The following is a 23,237-nucleotide window of genomic DNA, read 5'->3' on the forward strand; positions in this document are numbered from 1 at the left end:
AGAAGACAGAGGTGTTATCATGCCTCCAGTGCCTCAGTACAGCAGAGGTATTGAAAGGGAGAGACACGAGTGCGTCTGTATCCAAATCTGGAGGGGCCCGACCTGGTGGAAGATGATAGGCTGAGACACAGAGGGAGGGAGGGGGGGACGTTAAAGTGGAGAAATTTGCTTGGAAATGCACAAAAAGGAGCCCCAAAGTGCCAAAAAGCATGATGGCTCACAATCTGACAGGTTAAGAAAAGTGATGTCGGAACACGACGGCGCTATAACGGAACAGAGTGATCCCTTTCCCTCTCTCCTTTCCTTCCCTGTATATCTGTCTCATATTCCTCCTCTTGGCCTTGTTCCCTCTTTTCCCTTTTCTTGGCAACTTTTGCTCCTTCCACAGAAGCAGCCGTCTGCCAAAATGACTTCCCTCGTTCTTGAGGCGACAAGGCCCTCGCCAGATCAGAAAGGGAGAGGAGGCGAAGGAGTGGGGAGGGAGGGGGGATTGGCAGACAGAAGTAGAGATAGAGGACAGAAAGCAAAAGTAAACAAGTACAGATGGCCGAGGTGTTTGGTGGATAACATGGCGTTTCCTTTCACCTCTGGGGTGAGGTGAGGGATACGAGGCTGCCCTCGCGTCACGATGGAAACATCACGTTTGCGGTGTTTCTCCTCCCATCTTTTCTTCTCCTCCGCTTCCAGAGCCCAGAGCAGGACCCTCCGAGACAAACTTCCCTTCCTTAACACTGGCAGTCCATCTGTTTCCCTCTCTCTCTTTTCTCACACACACACATGCACACACACTCCCATGTGCCCCTTCTCCTCGCTACAACACAGTTTACATTACCTACATTAAGCCTGCTGGGGGAAAACACCAGGAAAAGAATACACAACTGTGGGTTTTCTCTGATGAGCATGGTGAGTATTTATAGTACAAATTAGGAGAAAGACAGTCTGCTGGGACACATTCACTTCGTCCCTGCTGGAGTTTTCCCATCTCAGACCGAGAGAAAGAACACGTCCAACGAATCATGTCATTCATTTAAGTTTTCCTAAAATCTTAATGGAGGCCTGTTATGCTTTTTCTGTGTTTTCCTTACCTTCAGTGTTTTATACATGTTGTTGTGCATGTCAAAGATCTTCAAAATTAAAAAGAACAAGGTCCCCACCAACAGAAGCTCCTCTCTCCCACAGAAAACATTGCTCCTGAAATGCCTTCTCAGTAGTCTCACCTTTAATTCTGTGACATCACACTACATCACCATGTCACACATTTGCACAATTTATGTCTAGCGGCTAGTTTGGCACGTAAGAATTGATATAGCAAAGCTGCTCCGTTGTTGTTTGTAGGAGTGTTGGCTCAGGCAGGTATGAGGTGACCAATCAGAGCAGACTTGGTGTTCGGGCAGGGGTGCCTTAAAGAGACAGGAGCTAAAACAGAGTGTTTCAGACAGAGCTGCAGCACTGGACAGTATGAGAAAACATGTTTTTTTTAGCATTAAAGCACAACAAATAATCATAATATGTCTCCTTTAAAGCTAAAAAAGAAAACTACATCTTAAATGAAGCAGCTCTGTCAGTCGTGTTAGTGGAGTGATCCCACTTCTAAAGCCTTGTTTCAGTTGTGCACCCAGGGAGTAAAAACTTCAGACAAAAAAGAAATCCATTCTAAAAATGAAACGATCACTGCTTAAGGGAAATATCTTTATTATTCACACTTGTGCGTATACATGCTTTGTGTTGTTGTCTAAACCTCAAGATAGAAGCCATGACGACATGAGTCTGCAGCAGTGGAGTGGAGAAGAATTCTCTCACATTGAATCCCAGATAACAGACACATAAATGAGGGCGAGAGCAGATGGTAAAGGGAAGATCTTGTGATTGGCTCGTTCACTGTGACGTTACGACAAATGGAATCAAATGCACGTGCGATAAAACCTTTAGAATTTACAGGAATAAAAACCTGCAACCGTCCTTTTTTATACACTTAAACACGCACGCAGGCATGCAGGCTTTCACTGTCAGATCCATGTGACATGAATGTGGGAGCTGGAACACAGGGCTAAGAGAGGACAACAGGGCAGATTGGTTCATTTGCACAATATTCTCGGTCCAATTCATCCAGGCGGTCTTCGGTTCTAGTCTTTTAAGAGTCTGTCATTTACTTCTAAGCTAACAGTCAAGCCGGGACATTTTGTACAAGTGCTGCATATTTTCAGTAGGCTGCCACTGCTGCTGTGCATATTTCTATAACAACATTTATACACCTGAATTTTCAATATGGCTCAGCTGATTAGCTGTCTCTTAATGACCTGCTAAACAAACTTTAGTTGATATACGAGGTAATACTTTGCTGGTCTTGCTAATGAAGAAATGCTGGAGTTACACATCCTGTATGAAGGAATGAAGCCGCAGTTACCTAACGGTACTGTAGCTATTCCTACCAATGTAGCGTATCGAGCTTTAAAGCATTGGCATCCTTTTACGGCAGAGCCAAACTCACTAGCCAAAAACAGCAGAAATAAGCTAGGCTAGGGCTACAGATTGGAAGAGTGCAGTCTATGAAGATCACAGCCTTCCTGTTAAATATGAGTCAGTCAGCTCTTCAGTCGTCAGTCTGCCTGCGTCTCCGTGGTCCCGTCCAGCAGGAGCCTGCGTAGTTCCTGAGGGTCAGTGACAGGAAGTGAACAGGTAAAGTCTTGGCACACGTATGCTGTGGCGACACCACCCTGCTGGGACATGGAGGAAAGGACTGGCAGACGCTGGCACAGGAAACTGTCTGCATCATTGTCAATGAGCATCAAGACCTGCCAGAGAGGGAAGGAGGGGTAAAGGAAGAGAGAAATGAAGAAAAAGCAAGTCAGTTTAGTCAGAAATAAACATTTCTTTTTTTGCTTATTTACCTTACATTAAGGAGCCCAAAGCTGCTTACATGCAGTGGAAGGACAAGAAAAATAAAAAATATAACTTTACATAAATAAATAAAACTGTTAAGCAAATAACTAAGAAAAAAGATATTTAATGCTTTATATACTTTTCCTTATCAGTCAGCTGATAAAATGAATTGTTATTTTATTTATTTCAATTTTACATTCATTATTAACCAGCTTGCTTTGGTTTTCAAGAACGTTTGCTAGCTACGGCAAATTAGAAGTTTTTTAGATTTGTTTATTTGACCTTCAGTTGTGATAGTAGGAAAAATGGTTGGAAACACTACGATCTGAGCAGTCTGAAAGCTGAGCTTTTTGCTTACAGGTATTTAACGTATGTCTACCTCATTATTTGAAACTTCGGGCATGTTTAATTTGAAGAGCCGACCTTGCAACATTGTAGACAGAAAATAAGTTGGTCCACATAGCCCAGCTGGGCCAGAGGCATGATGGGATTAGAACTACAGAGCATATTCAGTGGGCAGCCTACCCCAAGTAGAAGAAGAAACTTGTTTTGGTGTATACGCCAGGCAAGTAATTCTTATTGAACTCAAAAGGCAGAATCTTTGGGTCTGGTATCCAGCTCCAACAACAACAAAACAGACGCACTAAAGCTTTGAAAAATAAATAATAAACTGATAAATAAATGTATTTCAACAACTGATTGGTGGTGAAAATAGTTATTTTTTAAAGCCAGTTTCAAGACTCCATACTACAAATCAGCTTCTCCTTTTTCTACAATTATCACTGTATGGGCTGACCAGTTTCTCCAAATAGAATGGAGATGGGAGGCATTATACTCGACTGTTAATAAGCTAAATGGGTTTGTGACTATCTCTAGAGCTGGTCTGAAAGATTGGATTGTCAGTTTCACTCTGTATGGCAGCAGTCCAGTCACAAAGATGAACATTGCATTCACATCTTTAGGAGGTTTTGGATCAGTAAAGCCTCTCAGCGGACACATTTTGTTACTGATCACTTTATATTTTTCATTAAAGTAAAAAGAAATAATGTATGCCTTTGTATCTGCTTATGTTGGTGTGTGTGTGTGTGTGTGTGTGTGTGTGTGTGTGTGTGTGTGTGTGTGTGTGCGTTGGTGCTCTTGGACACGGAGCAGAGCGAAGTTAAAGAGGGCTGCCTTGTCCGTCTCTAAGGCAGATTCCTGTCAAACACGTGTCATTTCCTCCTGGCCCTGCACCACCCCTGGTTCACGTCGGAGCGAGAGATGACAACATAAACAACGAGCATTGACAGAAGGGATAAAAGGAGGGAGAGGAGGAGCAGACAGAAAGACAGAATGAGGAGAGAGGTCCGGTGATACATCTCATCTCAGGTGAAGTTCTGCCAGAGAAGACTGACATGTATGTCAGTGTGTGGTGGACTGAAGGTCGAAAACAATACATCAGAGGGGAGATAGATACTGATTGATTGAGGAAGATTGATGATGTTTTGAAGTAGCGTGGGATCGTGGGACTTGTCTTCGTTGTCAAACAACCATCACTTCTGATAGAACTATCTAACGTGACTCAGGCGGGAATAAGGTTAACAGACGAGCCAACGTACTGAGTTTCATTCACGTTATGTTTAGTCACGTTGGCCAACTTCCTTCCTCGCTCTCTGACTCTCACAAATACACACACACAAATGTTACATATTTTATCTTTAACTTCACCTGATGAGTGGATTTTCATTTTTCGGTGAACCTTTCCTTTAACTTTAACTGACCGTGTAAACTTCTGTTACCCCATTATCTGTAGCTCCATCCAGAGTGACTGCACCAAACCAATCCGTAACAACTCATGTACTCACACATAAGTGGCTAAAAGGGACAGGGAGTCAAGTACGCCTCACTGCATGTTCCTGCCTTCACCCTGAATCTATTCTCAACCATTAGCCAGCATTGTCCATTAGACAGACACTCCTCCTCTGTCCCCTGTCACCCGAGCCATCATGTGGAACTGTCCGCATCCTCTCCATCCCGTCTCAATGAGCCTCATGTTCTCATTCAATCTCAATGCAGCCCCAAGTGCTCCGCTCAGCCATTTAGACGCTCATTTGTGCCGGTGGCCATCTGCACCTCTAATGCCAAGAAACTATCGGTGGGTTTCGCTGCCTGTCTCCTGCCATCTCCACAGAGGTGTGGTATGTCTGTCTCTATTACAAGATGTGGTGCTGAATGAAAGTCCTCCTTACGAGAAGATGAAGTGATGCAGCTCTATCGTATCTTATTCTCTACAGAGATGCTGGGGCACCTGTTAGACACAGCTCAGAGCATAAATAACCCAGGAAACTATGGATTCACACAGAGCGCTGTCGAGGGTTGGCTGTAAACACTTCGTGGGCATTCACACACACACAGGGGAAGACTGGCAAGGGGTGTGATGGAATGTGGTCATAATGGTGTGACTGTTGCCATGGAGACAGGAGGAGGACTTCCCCGCCAAGCCCAACCTTTCCCTCTCTGGTCCTGACTCTTATTTCTGCTTGTCAGCCTCATGCGGTCCCTTCCCTGGGCCCAGACCACATCCAGCCACGTGCCCTCAGCGTATAAGGTCACGCTGTAGTCTGTCTGTGTCACAACAACACTATCTACACACACCCTTGGGGACTGGACAAGACAAGACAGAGTGTGTGTGTGTGTGTGTGTAAAAGTGAGGGAGAAAGAGAGCAACGGACAGAGACAGGGAGACAGATCATGTGTGAATGTATATACAAGGCTTGTGAATGTGATGGAGTGAGTGCAAAGTGTGTGGTCTATTCTGTGCACTGCAAAATGTGTGTGTGTGTGTGTGTGTGTGTGTGTGTGTGTGTGAAGCTGTAGCAGACAGCACAGTTGGCTACACATGAGAACACATTCAAACTCCCACAGGGTTAATCCCTTCATACACTGGGCAACCCTGAAGCAAACACACATCAACACACACACGCATGCGCACGCACACACACACACACACACACACACACACACACACACACACACACACACACACACACACACACACACACACACACACACACACACACACAACTCCCACCCGTTAAATGTCCCTTCACTGACAGCTCCCTCCCACTCTTCCTCTCTCACTGCCAAACGAGTCGCGCTCAGACACTTTAAAGGAACACAGTGTACCTGTGTTGACAGTAACACACAAACACACACACACACACACACACACACACACACACACACACACACACACACACACACACACACACACACACACACACACACATCATCAGGAGCCCAGTGTTCCCCCTCCCAGCTGGAACACACACGACTCGTAGACCGACCACTACCAGCGAGGCGGAGCCAAACAATGAACACATCAAATGCACACGTTTGAGAGCCGCTGTCATACCTGAGGAAGAGCGATGACGGTGGCTGTGCATAGTGCCGCATGCAGCCAAGCCTGAGGAGATTTACTTCCTCCATCCCGCTCACTCTGTTAGGTCTCACACACACAAACATTATTGTGAAGAGACCCGCTCAGTCATCATAACAACCTGGCATCTGGGCCACCGCCCCAGGACAGAAGCAAGACACACTCGGACACAAAATGTTGGAGTGTTGGTGGGAGGCTGTGCAGCACGGCCACATGCGGCCACACACGCTGTCAGTCATTCGTCGTCGACAGCTTCAGCGCTGGCTTCATTCGCTCAACTGAATATTTGCCAGGAGGGAGCGGAAGGGGAGGAGGGTGAGGAGGTGAGAACACTGGAGAAAAAAAATTGGCAGGAGACATTTGAGACAGGGAAGACAGCAAAGAGACTGAAGGAATTTAAGACGGAGACATCAGAAAGATTTACAGCTCATCCCTCTTTTTAGAAATAATATATCTGCCAGTTAGCATACACTTTTGACTCAATATTATTTAATAATAAGCACATTTTGACTTTTCCTCTCCTTTACCTTTTATACGGATTACGGTGCTGCTGGCTGTGGGGGAGTTCCAGCGTTAGGTTAGACTTACTTATGTGCGACAAAATTAACTTTAATTTGGCTACACCTGAATAAAGAGATGGGAGTCAAACTAAAGGAAAAATCTGAATAAATGACGCTATGTCAGTAAAGTGTCAGCAACCCAGCATTTTGAGCCCACCGCCCTGTTTTTATTTTCATTCATGTCACTCGCGTTAAGAGTGTGACAGGGACAAGAAATGCTTCATGCATGCAGCTGAAATGAGTCTACACTCTATACAATACCATCTACTTTTACCACCCAAACCTAAATGAGGTGCCAGCTGGGGGGAGATTACCAGGGAGCAGAACGTTTCTGGTGAGAAAACACACCATCTCTAATTGCTAAATCTAATTATCACTGTATAAAATGTGTTTTCGGTTTAAAAAGTGCAAACATGGGAAGACAAGCTAACTTAGCAAACACAACCATCTTTTACATGAGACTTTAAGGTTAAGTCTCCAATCTGATCTCCTCTGCACCTCTGATAGGTGCGTGGTTTGTTTACAGAATACATATTTAACAGATTCAGTGTGGTCAGCGAGCGTCGGATGCTTGCATGCAGTTAGGACACGGTGTGAGTGTTAATTCATAACAAATGATGCTAAACAGATGCTTCCGTAGACAGCACTGAATGGCTTGATAATTATGTGAATCATACACAATGGAGTCACAATATCTCAACTGAGTTGAACACCAATAACAGATTTTGGAGGTTAACACTAAAAGCTTAAGTTCAACACCGCCAGAGGTGCAGCAGCGCTCTCTCATGCACACCAGGCTGATTTTTCACAAGGTTTGGCAGCCAAAGTTCAATTAACTTAAAATTAGAAAGACCCAAATACGCTGACCTCCAAAATACATGTCTACTTGGATTCCATCATGACCAAAGGCAGTTATGGCAGCAAAAGTTTTACAGAATAGCAGAATGGAGGAAAAGTTAGAATTGTGCTAGTTTAAATTCCCAAAGTTATTCATCTCTACTGTACAGACTTAAATAAGAAATGTAAAGATAAAGATTTGTAATAGTATAAGCAATTTTAATTTTGTAATTTTGAACATTGATGCATGTAAATGGTAAGTGGATTTTTCTGGTCTACCAGCTGCTCAAAGCTCTTTACACACATGCCGAGGTCACCCAGTGTCACACACATTCATGCACTGATGGCAGAGGCTGCGTGGCAGGGTGCTGGCCTGCTCATCAGGAGCGATGCAGCACTCCTTAACCAACGAGCCCCATTATATTTCTATGCTGAGCCACTCACTCACTGACGGAGCGGCCATTGGAAGCCATTTGGGGTTCAGTATCTTGCCCAAGGACACTTTGACATGCAGCCGGCGATCAAACTATTACAATTAGTGGACGACTTAAGGTTTAGTCAATTTTGTGGAAAGTCCATTGAGATATTGTTTATTTATTAATAAATGTAAGTGATTGAGCAAAAAGAAAAATCCCCAATAAACCGTTTGGCAAGAATAAACACTTTATTTATAAATAATCAATATCTGATCAAAAAGGAAACATGAAGTAGAAATCATACTATGATACAATATTATCAATAATGACGTTGCCCACACCGACCTAAGACACTAACACATATAAGAGGGGATAGCTACGATGGAATGAACAGCATGGCAATATCTCTGACGGCTGACAAATTTAAATTGTCTCATTGTAAATACAATGAAAATGCTCAAGCCTACTTCAAATACTAAATGCAAATAAAAACTAATTAAAATGAGGCTGATCCAACCACCACAGACAAACTCATTACCCCCCTTGCAAGGACAATCTCCTCCCACAGAGTAAAAGATGCCTGCACACACACTGATACACATGCACGAGAAATAACATGTAATATGACAAATACATTATCTGCTTTCACTCCAACTCAACTCACATACACCACATATTCTTAAATCCATCTTAAAACCAGACTCAAATTGTTGCTAACAAAACTGTTAACACAATTATTGTTGTCCGTCTTATTTCCTACCTAACCCTGTCTGTTATATTTTCTTAAAATAAATAAATAAATAAAGCCAAAGCCAAGTTGCTGTTTTTGTGGGGCATAAAAATGTCAAAAAGACTATGCTTTTAAATGTCAACACTTCTTATATGCATTTTCTTAGAGACCTATCAAAGAATACACACACAACTACACACTCACTGATGTGTCTCCCAACCTGAGCGAGAGTGAGTGGGCGAGCATGTTCTGGTGGTGTGCCTCTGTCCTTTGTCACGCCGAGCATCAGTTTTCAGCTGCTGACAGTCTCTCCAGGACCCTCTCCACTAAATCACCCGAGGCTGCGGCGACATGTGAGGACGCCTCGGTGTGTGTCAGTAGAATTAACAGCCTCTCTCCTCAATCAGGCCCTGACACCGACAACGTACTTCATCAGCTTATGTTGCGTTTAAGATGAAAGGGGATTCTCATTTGTTCAAGTCATAAAAGTCATGTCAAGTTATAAATGTTACGGAGATCAAATCTGACATGGGAGCGTTATTAAATATCCCGGATGAGGAAGACTGTTGGTAAATGTCATGTCTTCAGGTACTACACCGGCCAAATGTAGAGGACATGATATTTGAGGACAGCAGCGCCACAGCAACCCAGCCAAAAGCTCACTTATTTCTGGTTATCCAGTTTGCTTTTCTGTACCAGTGAGCTTCAAGTGCTACACTTTATTGATAAGAACAAAACTACTACTTTGTCAGAGAATGTTATTCATTGATGTTTTTTGTAAACATTTTGCAAGTGCCACAGTTTATTTGATTGCAACAGTGGACTAATTAGAGGCTTAATTAAGTGTGACAACGTCCACTCTTCAAGTTACAAAAAGAAGAAATGTCACTTTTATTTATTCTTCTGCTGTGATTGTGCTCCCCACATTGGTGTTGGTGTGTCAGTGCAGAGCGCTCAGCTTACACACAGCCGTGCGCAGCATTTTGTAGATACACTACGTATCCAACGGGCTATTAATTACATGGGCTTGTTGAAATTGGGAAACAAATGTCTTGTATCAACGTTGGCAGGACATACAATATGACCAGTAAGCAGTGCACCGTGGAAGCTGGCACTCACATATCAGTCAAATGCTGCCATGGGAAGTGCCCACACAGAGGTCTTTAGCTGAGACATGGTTTCCACAAATATGTCCACAAAAGGGTTTTATACTCATTAGAAGAATGGAAAAGTATTCACATTGTTATTAATCATTGTAGCTTATCATTTCTTCATTCAAGTGAGGACAAATCAACCTTAAGTCCAAATAATTTGAATGGAGCTTTCATTGAAGACTTTCATTGTTCATCCAAAAAGCTTTTCAGTTCTGTTTCGAATACCAACCTTTATCCCTGTGATGCAACTACACCATGCAGGGCCACTACTGAAATGAGGTCATGTTTGGCTGATATTAGTGCATATCAACACCTGTATAGGCCTCAAAAACCCTGTATCAGTCTGACTGTCGTAGAGTTATGGACCTATATGTTATTGAATGTAATGTTTTAACAAAATGTGATCACTTAGTGTTCATGTTTTCATATATATACATATAATTACAAATAAAAGGACTAAAGAAACTTCAGTTAATTAATTTCTTGCTTGGCTCCTGTTTCGGCTGCTGAAAGGCCGATTAACAGTAGCGACCCCTGGGAACCTCTATCAAGTGTCTGTATGTGTGAGATTAAAGACTGCTGGACTCCATGAGAGGTGTTTCATTAGCTCCTAGTCACACAGCAGGTCAAAATAGGAAATTAGATACATTTTTTCCCCCAAATCATCACAGGAAACTGTAAACTTAGGCAGGTGTGGAGAAACTGAGTCTTATGTCATGTGTGAAAGTATGACCAGCTGGAACATGAAGGCTGTTACATCACACTGTGGACTCATCTGTGCACTAGCCCGCATGTTATTTAATGTTACAGTCATGTATATGTACACAGGCATATGCTGTCTTTTAATGACAGCACAACGTGATCCAGTAAGTAAATGATGCCTCATTTACAGTGGGAGGAAAAAATAACTGAGAAGGGTGAGAAGAAGAGAGAGAGGAGGAGACGCCGGAGGAAATGCAGAGAAACTGAGAACTGTGCCAGAAAAAGATGTACACCGAGCAGCTTGCAGATTAATTCTAATAAAATAAAAAAACCCACAATTATTTCATGTTGCGTTTTCAGTCAAGATGATTTTTTTTTTTTTTGCAAACTACAACAACTCTACACATATAAAATAATCCATAAATAATTTACTGTGTGGTTTCAAATATTTTTTCACAGAGAATAGGGCTTAATGATGTCAAAACAGACTGCAATAACGCAATACCAATTTAAAGTGTGATTTTCCGTGTATATTCCTATATTGGTGGTCTGCCCTTACAAAATAAAACTCCATATGTTTGTATCAGGTAAAAATCACAAACTATTCATGTTTCTAGAAGAAAATAATTCGTCATCATATTTAATAAGTAATAAAATAACTAATCATTTACTTATCAAATTATGACATTTTAAATCCATGACCTCTTGTGTTGACTGGGATGCTGTGTATTGACTTAAGCCAACGGTAATGTCAGCTTCAGACACTGGCATTAGAGGGGTATACAAGCCAAAATTCTGATCTTTCGGGGGGCTTTAGTTTCAGGAGGGGACATTCAGTGGGGGTTTGGCACATGTACTGCAGTAGAAAGACTTGCCGCCTACACCCTAGGATCAACTTGTGTTTTTTAATCAATCAAAATGTCTGCTTGTCTGCAGTGAAAATGTCCCTATTCCTTGCAGTGTTGGCAGTTTGGCAGGGTAACAATGTTTTTAAAGAGGTTTAATTTTGTGTCAGTTTGACAAGAAATGTTTGTATCCCCAGGACACATTGTCTACACGGGGGTATTAACAAGAATTGTTTGAAGTTGTTTGCGATCAGAAAAATAATGTCACTTTAGGCTGAAATATTGTTTTACTTATCATTTTGCTCTTAAATGTTTATAAACGCTCTAAATAGTTTAATTGTAAATCAATTGGGACAGAATGACATACAAAAAACATTCTGCTGGGGTTTGTACCTTCTTCCTTACATCTGGAGAATATAACATGTAGGCCCTGTCATCTCTGTAGCACCACAACGCTGATGATTTTGATACTGCTCTTGACCATGTAACAATTTCAGTAAGATTTAGATTCATTGTGCAGTCCTAAAATCAAGTGAATCATCAGTTCATCAGTAGGTTATCAAGACCGGAATCCTTTCACTATATGTTTTGTCCTGAGTCTGTACGTAGTTCAGAGAAACACTGATGCAGGATCTTCTTCAATGGACCATCCTCCAGTATGAGTACGTGTCTAAATGCAAACTGAGTTTTGGCATTGTCAATGAACAAAATGCTCAGAACTGCTTTCATTACCTTCGACTGCCAATTAGATTTTGGCTTAGCATGGAGTGTTTCCACTATTTATGGACACACAAACTGTTTAGTTATAACTGTTCTTTTTAAAAGTTTAAATGAGCGTTTGAGACCAGACTTATCTTTAAAAATATGTTTTTTTTTCTATGATTAAGGGTCCTCTTACTGTTTCTAATCTATACCCAAAATGGGCAATAGACTAAAAGCCATATTTTGAAACAAATAAAATTGCATTTTGAAAGAACTGAGTTGTCCGACTTTCTCAACTATCTCTTTTTTCTTGCCAAAAAAATATTAATCTTAGTAGAATCTTTAAATTGGCAACAATTCATTTAATTTGCAAAGTATGCCATCAAAAAATTATTGAAATGTTAATACTGCTGTCAAACAAAAGTGCATTAAAATAGTGTGTTTTAAAAATCCACATCCAACTTAGCGTCTTCCAAATTAAATAAGTCCAACTTTTGTCTGCATCCCGAGGAACACCCTCCTTCACAAATACAAGGAAGATTAAACTAAACTTGAAAAACTGTGTTAACCTCGCTACATCCCAGATTACATCAGAGGAAAACATTCACAGCCTGTACAGATAAAGGGAGAGCGACAGAGTGAGGGAGACATATAAACATCCACAACTCATTGTGTGTGTGTGTCTGTGTGTGTGTGCACATGGACAGGCATCTTATCTGTTCAGCATGGGTTTTATTTACTGAACTGAGATGTGGATAAGCAGCGTCACGCACGACCGCAGCAGACGTACAAACGAGATACAACCACAGGGAGAGGATTATATCTCCAACATCACCACTAAAGCTGTCCAGTCTCTGCTGGATCCTGAGTGTACCCGCACCTCCCCCATAGCTTTATGGATGTTCCGACGCATGGTGGAATTACCAGATAGAGGGATGAAGAAAAACACTCAATGGAGGGATATTTATAAAATTTCAGATTAACAACTCTAGGAAGAAAGGAGTGAGATAAATGTCTGAGCGTTTGTGAAAATGAATTTTAAAGCATGGTTGCGTGAGAGAATGAGAGAGAGGGAGAAACCCGGAGAGTGGCTATCTGGATGCATTACAATCTGCCTGGGAAGCACTTTCCTGCAACAGGAGCCATCTGGGACCTTTCTCACAGCTGTCAATCAAACTGGGTTCTGCTCTCTGACTGGTCATTGGACTTAGCGGGTCGTTTGCAGAGAACGGGAGAATCAATTCCTAGAACACAATACTGCGTACGGACAAATACACCCACAGGCTGCCTTTGAAGAGAAAACAGAGGAGTTGTGATGGAGGGGAGAAGGTAACAAGGCAGCAGACTGAAGTGAGGGAGGTCAAAGGTCGGGGAGGAGGACTGTGAGATTGCCTGGCTCTAATCTTCCTCCGCACTGTGGTGTTACCAGCACTTGTAAGCTCCTGACTAGGTTCCTTCCTTCCCTCTCTCTGCTTGCCCTCCCCGTCACCCTGCTAACTCTTCCTCATGTCTCTAAGGTCTTGTTAGGGATTCACAGTTGTTTCCTTCCAGACGATTTCAAAAGGACCATCTCTCCTCTTTAAGGCCGTGCCCCTCCCTTCTTTCTCCTCGCCTATCCATCCTCTATTTCTTACCATCTTTCTCCTCACTAGGGAATGCGATCAGCAAAGACGTGGAAGGGCACGGAAGCAGGAATAAATAGGAAACTCCTTTGCTCAAACTTATCTCCCTCCAGGAATTCTTGCATCTTGTTTCTTAAATCCTACAGATTCCCTTTAATACCCTCTGCTCTTTCTGCCCAAGCATCTTTCACTAATGCCAGCATCTTGTGGTCCTCCTTAACACTTGCCACAGACACCTTCCCCTTTCCACATCACATCCACTCCACTTTTTCTGTTAAGTGCACTCCAGGGAGAGCCAGCAAAACTACCTGCTCTCTCACTATTGAAAAAAGAGGAGAAGACTTACTCAGGTAGTTTTTTGGGCCAAAAGCACAGTCGAGGCTGATTAATAAGCAGCATCGGCAAGAGACATTCAGGCCAACAACAATGATACAAAATACAAAAATACTCATAAAGCACCACACACGTAAATCTTGCACTGATATGAATTCCTACTTTGAACCACTGTCAACGCTTCTGCCAAGATGCTTTGTTGCTTTATTTTATTACAGAATATGTTATTTTTCAGGATTGGAAAAAATGTGGTGGTTGTAAATAATTCAATTTGGATAAGACCTACCCCATTACTGAACTGTGCTATGAACTGTGTTTACCGACACTGGAAATGTCGACCAGACATTAGAGATTTCTTATGATTCTCTGAATCTTTTGACGATATTATGCATTGTAGGTGGTATAATCCCTACATTTCTGGCAACTGGGCATTGAGAAACATTGTTCTTAAAGTCTTTTTTTTTAGTTTACACCTGGGTTTTTCCTTTCTCTCACGTGTAGAACTGTCTTCTGGAAAATTTTTAATAGAAAAAGAGTCCCAAACACTAACATATATAAAGATGGACAATGCACAACCCCTTCCTCCCACACTATGGAAATGAAGCCAAAATATCACAGTTACAAGTGGTGCCATCTTGCACTGGTGACATCATTTGAGGCCAGTGTTCACGCAGTACTGATCGGGCAGTGGAGTCACAGTACAGAGTTCCTTTCCATACACCTGCCCACTCATTGCAAGCAGGGTTCAACTGTCAATCATGATGCCACACCCCCTCTTATAGCATCAAACAACTGATGGTATTGCTTCAAATCTACAGTACAGTGCCAAAAACAATGGCATTTTAGTTTCCTGTTGATTAGCAACACTTGCGGCTGCTGAAAATGTTCAGAGAAACACTGTGCACGTGCGCTTCCTGCCCCTTCGCTGTGCATTGTTTCACACCTCCATACGAGGGGGATAGAGAGCAGAAAAGCAGAGACAAAGACTCCAGTGCCAGAAAGAACAGAATCTCTCACAGAAACACACACACACACACACACACACACACACACACACACACACACACACACACACACACAGCGTCTCTTGTTGTGTTCCTCTCACTATTTCAGAGCGTCTACGATCAACAAACCTCGACCAAACTCTAATCAAGCTGTATTTCTGTGTAATAGAAAAATTAACCAGAATTTATTGCAGCAATTACAATCAAGAGCGATGTTTCAGTATGACTGTTAGGGCTGTAATTGATTCCAGCAAGCAAAAAGTGCAGCAGAAGCTCTGAGTGCTGGGGTGAATTGAGAAGCACAGAGTCTTGTGGTGAATTGAAATAGTAAATAAATGACATGAAGATCTCAGATTGTGTGTGTGTGTGCGTGCGTGCGTGCGTGCGCGTGCTTAGATTAGCATGAGTTGGGTACTAAGCACCTAATTCAGCACAATTAGAGAACGCCGGCCTCGTACCAGGAAAACAGACGAGGAGTAATTGGATTTAAATTAGACATGTTCTCTTCTCATGGCTACCTACTGTAACCTGAAGCACAATCCTCTCACTCTCTCTTCCTTCTACCTCTTCTGTTTATCAGACTTTACATCCATTCATCCCTTCTCACCCGTAATACTTAAATAATTCACCCTCTTGACTCCATCATACACTTAATTCTTTATCTTTCTCATACTGATTCCCATTCTTAACCAGTCTAATTGGTTTTCCTGTGTTTCATCTTATCCATTAGCTGAATGTGTATTTTTTCTGCTCCTCTCAAGGTGGACTGTTAGTACTTTTTGTGATTACTACCCAGAGTTAATCACAAAGATATTTGATAACTAAAATAATCTTTTAGTGTATAAAATGTCGGAAAAGGTGAAAAGTGCAAAACACAATTTCCTAGAGCCCTAGGTGATGTCTTCAAATAGGTTGTGTTGTCCAAAAATCCCTAAACAAAGAAAGAAAACCTCTTATTAAAGGAGCTTGAAAACACAAATGTTTAAAGCAATGAACCATCCCTAAACTCCTCCTCCAAAGAGCGAGTGTCCAGTCACAGCTGAGCAACCCTAACTAAGCACAATAGGCCTGTCAAGCTATTAATAATTATTCATAGCCTAATTAGCTAGCTAGCTACAGTTTTATCAGCTCAGCCGATAAAACTGTAGTTGCAAGAAATTGGAAACTGCTTTGTTCTAACTCTGTCTGAAGACTTATTGTGACAAAAATTACTAAGAATATAGCATAAAATACCCACAGATATGTGCTGTGAGTGAACAGCAAGGAGGGCTTAGCAAAAGGCCAATTCATCAATTGTGAAAATGATCATGTCTACAGGTGTGTTCACAGCATGCACGTGTTTACATGTTGCATCTGTTGCTATTTGGGTGCAATCTTATGGACATACTTTATTTTTTAAGTGTGTGTGCTTGCTAGTGTGTGTTACAGCTGTTGTAGGCAGCGGTGCTATTCCTAGAAGGGAGGATTGTGTCTCATCCCCAAGAATGTGTGTGTGTGTGTGTGTGTGTGTGTGTGTGTGTGTGTGTGTGTGTGTGTTTAGTCTTATGCTAGATCATCAAATCTCAGCCTGGCCAAGATAGCTGCTACTGCCACTAATGGCCAGCTGTTCTCACAACATCTGGGAACACACACACACACATTCATAGACACACGCACACGCACACGCACACACACACACACACACACACACACACTCCCTCTTCGGTCTCATTTACTCCTTTCCATCCCCCCTCCATTTCACTGTGAGACTCATTGAAGGCTCATTAGAACTAAATGTGGATCCGTCCTGTCACTCTGACAGACTGGTCTTTTTTCTTTGTCTGGCTTCTGCACACACAGACACACTCACACAGGAAGTGTATACGCTATATACACACACACAAACAGCACTTTTTCATCTTTACATTCAGTGTATAAGAAAATACGACTTTTTCATCCAACACTTTCTGATAAAAAACACATTTCCCTCTGTTTTAGTAATAAAGAAATCCTGCTCCTCTCTTGGGGGTATTCAGTGATACTGACTCTTGTTCTAGTCTAAGTGTGTATCTCTTTCTCATTTAGCATCTTATGGGTCCCAGTGGTGTGTGCCTCTCTGGTCACTATCATCTCTTTTCTCATCCTTGACTGGATGAGGCCTTTAAAACTCCATTCCTCTTGTGTCCTTAGCTCAACCATTACTGCACTCATTAGCAGACGCAGGCCAACACCCTCAATCAGATGGAAGCTTTATTAGATCCAACTGAATATAAACCTCCTACAGCATTCTGAAAAACTTCCAAACGACTTCTGATATTTTAACAGACTACTATGACAGGGCCGATCAGTGAATCCCATGTGATGAACCTGACAGTAACAAGGCCCAGCACGTGACTGGTCCTGGCTGGGTGTGATAGTGCATAACACACATGCCCCTTAATAATGGATCCATCCTGAAAATGGCTCAATCTGGTCTCTGTCTCTCTGCAGGGATCTGCAATGGCCTGATGTTACTGCAGCCACCGCCTGATACTGCACAACTCATCTATATTTCAATAGGGCACTGTTGAGTGTGTGTGTATCTATGTGTGTGTGTGTGTGTGTGTGTGAAAGAGAAAGAGGGAGAGAGATGGACTGTGTCACTGGACAATCACCGCTTTAATATACTGATCTAATTTTCGCTTCTGGGCTGGTCGCATAAAGACGACTCAGTGAGCAGTCTTACACAATCAGGATAGTGAGGCTGCATATGCAGAGTGTTTTGTTTAGAGTTTTAGCCGCTCAACCAGTATGTACAGCTTCATTAAACAATTTTTCGCAAAACAGTGATAAGAGAAGCAAAACATCAACATGGATGAATCTAGTTTAGTCTGGACAGAGCTCTCATCCTCATCCCTCACTTCATGTCCAAATCTCTACTACACTGGCCATGTTTCTCTTATGTGCTGATACTTTTTGTAATTTGGAACAATAAGGTGTGAATCTTTCTGTCTAAAAAATAATTTCTACAGGAGAATAAACCAGGTTAGTCCCACTGCAATGAAGACTATTCTGTTCCTTAGATGGAAGTTGTAGACCAACTGCACACAAAAAAGCGGGAATATAGTTGAAATCCCTGAAATAACTGAGACTACAGAGGTTGTCGCAGACTTTAAACGTTATCGTGCCGAACTAGTCCGCCTTTACAGGCCAACTTTGGTTGCAAATGATTCTAACTAACTTTAGGACTTGTAGGTTGATCAATTTACAGAAAACGTGTATAGTAATAGTGGTGGTGACGTTTAAGTCATGCGACGAGTGTGATCTGTTTTATAGCCCAGCAGCTTTTTTACTTCTAGAGATTTAATTTACACTTCGAAAATCACAAAGATGGTGTTCATCTGTGAATATTATCTTGCCGAACAAAACCTGTAAGTATCATAAGCTTGTGTTTGCCACACAGCTTATTTTGGGCGATATTCAAAAATCCATTTCAAAAATCCCATAGGCATTTTGTCGAGGAAACCAGGGCAATGCTAACTTCCAGGTTAGCCTCCAAAATACTTCAACGCTACACCACTCTATATGAAGGAGACAATTAGTGTAGCTTAGCATAAGGTTTGCAAACATGGTGAAATGAATAGCCTGGTTCTGTCCAAGGACTATCTCTTGTCCAAGGTTCTAACTGGACAAACATGAGAATGTTATCTTTTCATCCAGCTCTGGGCAAGAAAACTAAATGAGTCAATATCCTGAAATTTTGAATTGCTCCCTTAAACAAGATCTTGTTGACGAGGATCGAAGAATTCTCTGAAAGTTTAAGGCCAAAACCTCTATGAAATGTGGCCATGGGAAACAGAAGTATGACAGCCTTAGCTATCCATAATGAAATTTAAGTCTGACTCAGACTGACAGCTGTCCAAATCAAAACACCCAGCCTGAGTCAGGGCTGCCAGGAGGACTCTCACACACTAAGAATCTCCTCAACTGCAGAGTTGAGATTTAGACCCACAAGGCATCTTGATGTTAGGAAAGAGCCAGCTAGGGACAGAAGAGCCAGCTAATATGCCTGAGAAGAGATAGGAGGAGGAGAGGAGAGGAGGAGAGAGGAGAGGAGAGGAGAGGAGAGGAGAGGAGAGGAGAGGAGAGGAGAGGAGAGGAGAGGAGAGGAGAGGAGAGGAGAGGAGAGGAGAGGAGAGGAGCTCAAGCTGACCTTTAAAAAACCACACTTAAAGCAGCCAACACCCCAGGCACTGTTGTAGTTTGGTCCCACTCTGCATCTCTGTGCGTGTGTGTGTGTGTGTGTGTTTCAAAGGTTACTGTGAATCTGCTGCCACTGTTAAGGTACTTATGTTAGAGTAAATCAATGAATGTCTATGTGCTGCAACTTGATCTCTGCTCTTCAGGGTTGCTTTGGCGACTGATGACTGTACGTTTGTCAAGATGATGCATCACTCTTTCACACACTCTTACCTTATGTGGTAGATAGAGGGAGTTGACTGCTGCTAGAAGACTTGTGGTGTCTGGGGCATCCTTCTGGCCACAGATCACGATCTAAAAAAAAAAAAAATAGAGGACAGTGGGAGGAGGGAAAATATGAAGGGGGGGGACAGAGAGATAACAAGATGACAGTATGGATAGAGTGAAATAAGAGGGGAAAGGTGACACATGAGAGGAAGGGAGAGGGGGAGGAAGTGATAGAGGTCAGTACTGTATTAGTAGCAGTAACAAGGGAGGCAGGTGTTTTCTCTGGGAGTGCCTCACCCCGCCTCAAACCTGAGCTCGTTACCCTCGCCCTGTAGCCTCGACTCATCCTCCGCAGGTCATATATGACGGACAGGAGACTTTCTATCCACGTCCTCTCTCTTCCCCTGCTGCTGTTATTTCATTCTCTCTGTTCCTTTGATTGCACAGCACATGCCTTCAGCTAAAAGTTTTCTTCGAGTGGTCGAGAAACTTCGCGCTGTGCTTTGCTGGTATGCTGGTTTTAGTGGTTTCAGGCTAACTGAGGGTGTTAATATTTCAAAACCGATTATATAAGTGAGGCTGAGCAGCTCAAATACGCCATTAAATGCATGAGGGCTGTTAAAAAACAGGGGGAAAAAGATTGAGAGTCAGTGTGTCCAGGGATTAAGTGTGCATGTATGCAGAGGGCTGAGATAGAGTCACTGTCCCCAGATGACTGATATTGTTCAACATTTCAACTATTAAAAAACATGTTTGAAGAATCTATTATATTTATGTTGCTCTTCATTCCTTCACAAAAGGAAAGGAAAAGGAAGCTATTTAAACAAAGATAAAAAAACAGTATCATTCAGACACCAAATGTATTATTTAGATTTAAAATAGTTTGGGCCCAAAATATTAAATGATTCAAACATCCGTGTAGCTGGTGTCCCCACAGTGTTGCATGACTGGTGGAATACTATTGTGACCATTTTTTCAACCCCAATACCCTTTGATTTTGAAAGACAAAGGAAACAGCAGTCTACTCAGTGGTTAGACTGAACAGGTGTAACCTGTGATTGTTCAGCTGATATTCTGTGATCCACTTCCAATAGTGCTAACCCTAGACTAACCTCCTGTTTATATTTTGAGGTTTAAACAATTTCTTTTGCAAAGGCATCGAGAACATTAATCCCACCTTGTTATAGGCATTATTGTGCACTTGACATTACAACGCGAACGTGTTCATTTAAATCTGCACAGATTTTGATGCTAGCTGATGATGACATCTTATATTTTATTAAACTGCTGCTCAGAGGTATACTTCTCTTTTTCTACAATTTCACTTGTCAGTCTCATTGAGCCATTGTACTGTTCTGTTGTCATGATAAAAACCTTCAATTTTCTTTTTCAAACCTTTCATACAAAATCACATGTATTTGCAAAGAGGACTTTCTACAACCTGAACGCATTAAAGGCCATTCAAAGATATCAAACGTTTGTGGCAGGAATTTCCCAACTTTTGAACAGTAGTGCATAATTTATAGTTAAATGCTGTTGCATCGCCATCTGGCTGATTTCTTTTCTCATTAGTAAGACAAATTTGAACCTACAGTATATTAGGTCTGCAATGATTTATACAGTAATATAGGAATATATGGTCAGAGAAAATGATCCACTTAAAGACATCACTTTAGGCTCATTTATGGTTGTGACTGCTGTTTGTCAGCATTCTGACACTTTACAGATTAAAGGAACTATTTGGTTAAACATGATATTCATATTGTTTCTGTTTAATTTTGCTATTTGCTAGATGGTTACATCCTTTGATAAGATTATGTTTTAGATATAGACCCTGTTAACTTTTAGTGCTGATCCGGATAAAGGGACGGATCCAGGAATCTTTTTCTCACTTTTCTTTAAAAGTGTCAGATAGGGCATTTTTGGACAATTTTGTTAATTTCTTGGGGAATAATACATAGTTCTTGATGAAAAAAATCAGACATATTTAGGTGGCTGGTATCTATGAGTGAGTACAATTTCATCCTAGATTTGGTGGTCTTAAATTATGGTTAAGCAGTTTGACATTGGATTAATTTTGATTGAATTAAAGTGGAATGTTGGGCCTTGGCGGAGGTATGTGCTCTATGGAGCACGGTCATTCTAGTTTTATATTTTATTGTTAGATTCATCGTTTTTTCTATTTATCTACTTGTTAGACTTATTAAAGAGCTATGCACCAAAGAACTTTGCGATGCATTGTACTGTGTCTGATTGTGTATGTGACAATAAAACTTGAAATATCTTATGATCAAGAATACAGAAAAGTTGCAGCAATGATTTATGAATCAGAATATTATCAAAACATTTACTGACTGAAACTATCTATTGGTCTCACTGAAACAGAAACACAGTCCACGGAGGCTTGCTGTCACAGTTTTTTTTTTTATTTCAGTGCCTGCTCATTGATGACAGCATTGAGTCAGCAAGGCCAATATGGTGATGTTCATTGTTTTACCAGCTTCTCACTCTTTGCTTTTGTTAGTTTGCTGTGTATTGTTCGATTCAGTTCTTGTTGATAATTCTAATGTCTATAGTGCTTGCACAATTTGTCAGGCAAGCTGAAACACTTGCTTTCAGTAGGCGGACATGACATCAAGCTCAGGCTAACAGCCAGGTAAAGACACCCACTCCGAAGGCTAACCTAGTCTTGAGGGCTAACCACAGAAAACAGGTATCCCTCTATCTCAGAGAAGAATCTTCGATATGTGTTAACATAGATAAAAAATGAAGTGGTAATAGATGGACTAACCTGTTTCAGCGTGTAGTGCTGGGCCATGAGAGCCCGGACCATTTCAGGCAGTGCTATGGGGACCTTGGATAGACGGTCGGAGAAGGCTGCCAGCAGCCGCTGGGACGTCTGGAGCCACTCCTGTCTTCCAGTGTAGTGGGACAGGCGCAGGAGATTGGACGCAGACACTGAGTTTGCACTGGGTTCAGCTCCGTCCTGATCTGAGACACACACACACACACACACACACACACACAAAACATTACAACAAGGTTTAAGCAGTCCTGAATCCACCTTTACAAAGAGGCCAAACATTTTAAAACTTAGTCTACACTTAGTCATATGATCGATCATAATCAGGTCAAAAGATAACAGGGTCAAAAGACAACAGATTTTATTTCTCTACTATTTCAGGAGACATAAATCTTTTAACAAATGTGATGCTTCTGGTCCAAAACATGAGATTATCTTTTATTATTTCACACTAATACAAAAGATGGCAAACCACCGAGTTACAATACAGACTCAATAGGCTACCTTCCAATGACTTCCCCCAGTACACAATCATGCCAGAGTCTCTTAATGTGTAGTGTGATGTGATGGGACTAACAGATGACCTAATGGCTTAGCCCTGTGAAGTGATTGGTCCTTATCTCTTATCAGTGTCCAATGAGAGCCTGGAGGAGATCTTCTCATAACCCATGACCTCGCTAGATGTCTGCTTCTCAGCAGTGCTCTGATCTATGTCTGTGTCTATGAATGTGTATGTGTGTGAGAGGGAGAGAGAGAGAGAGAGAGAGAGAGAGAGAGAGAGAGAGAGAGAGAGAGAGAGAGAGAGA

The 23,237-nt window shown here is 41.9% G+C and overlaps 1 protein-coding gene across 1 annotated transcript in view; it reads right to left on the reverse strand.

Moving 5' to 3' along the window:
* Positions 1-1,675: 1,675 nt before the first annotated feature.
* Positions 1,676-23,237, reverse strand: part of spata20 (spermatogenesis associated 20) — a 45,713-nt gene continuing 24,151 nt past the window's right edge. Inside the window, exons 14-16 of the mRNA XM_073490314.1 lie at positions 22,420-22,619; positions 19,635-19,715; positions 1,676-2,792 (exon numbers count right to left, since the gene is read on the reverse strand). Of these exons, the coding sequence (XP_073346415.1) occupies positions 2,598-2,792; positions 19,635-19,715; positions 22,420-22,619 (476 nt within the window). The 3' untranslated portion in view covers positions 1,676-2,597. The remainder of the gene's footprint in view (positions 2,793-19,634; positions 19,716-22,419; positions 22,620-23,237) is intronic.

This window comes from Pagrus major, chromosome 20, assembly GCF_040436345.1.
Source record: "Pagrus major chromosome 20, Pma_NU_1.0".
NCBI lineage: Eukaryota > Metazoa > Chordata > Actinopteri > Spariformes > Sparidae > Pagrus > Pagrus major.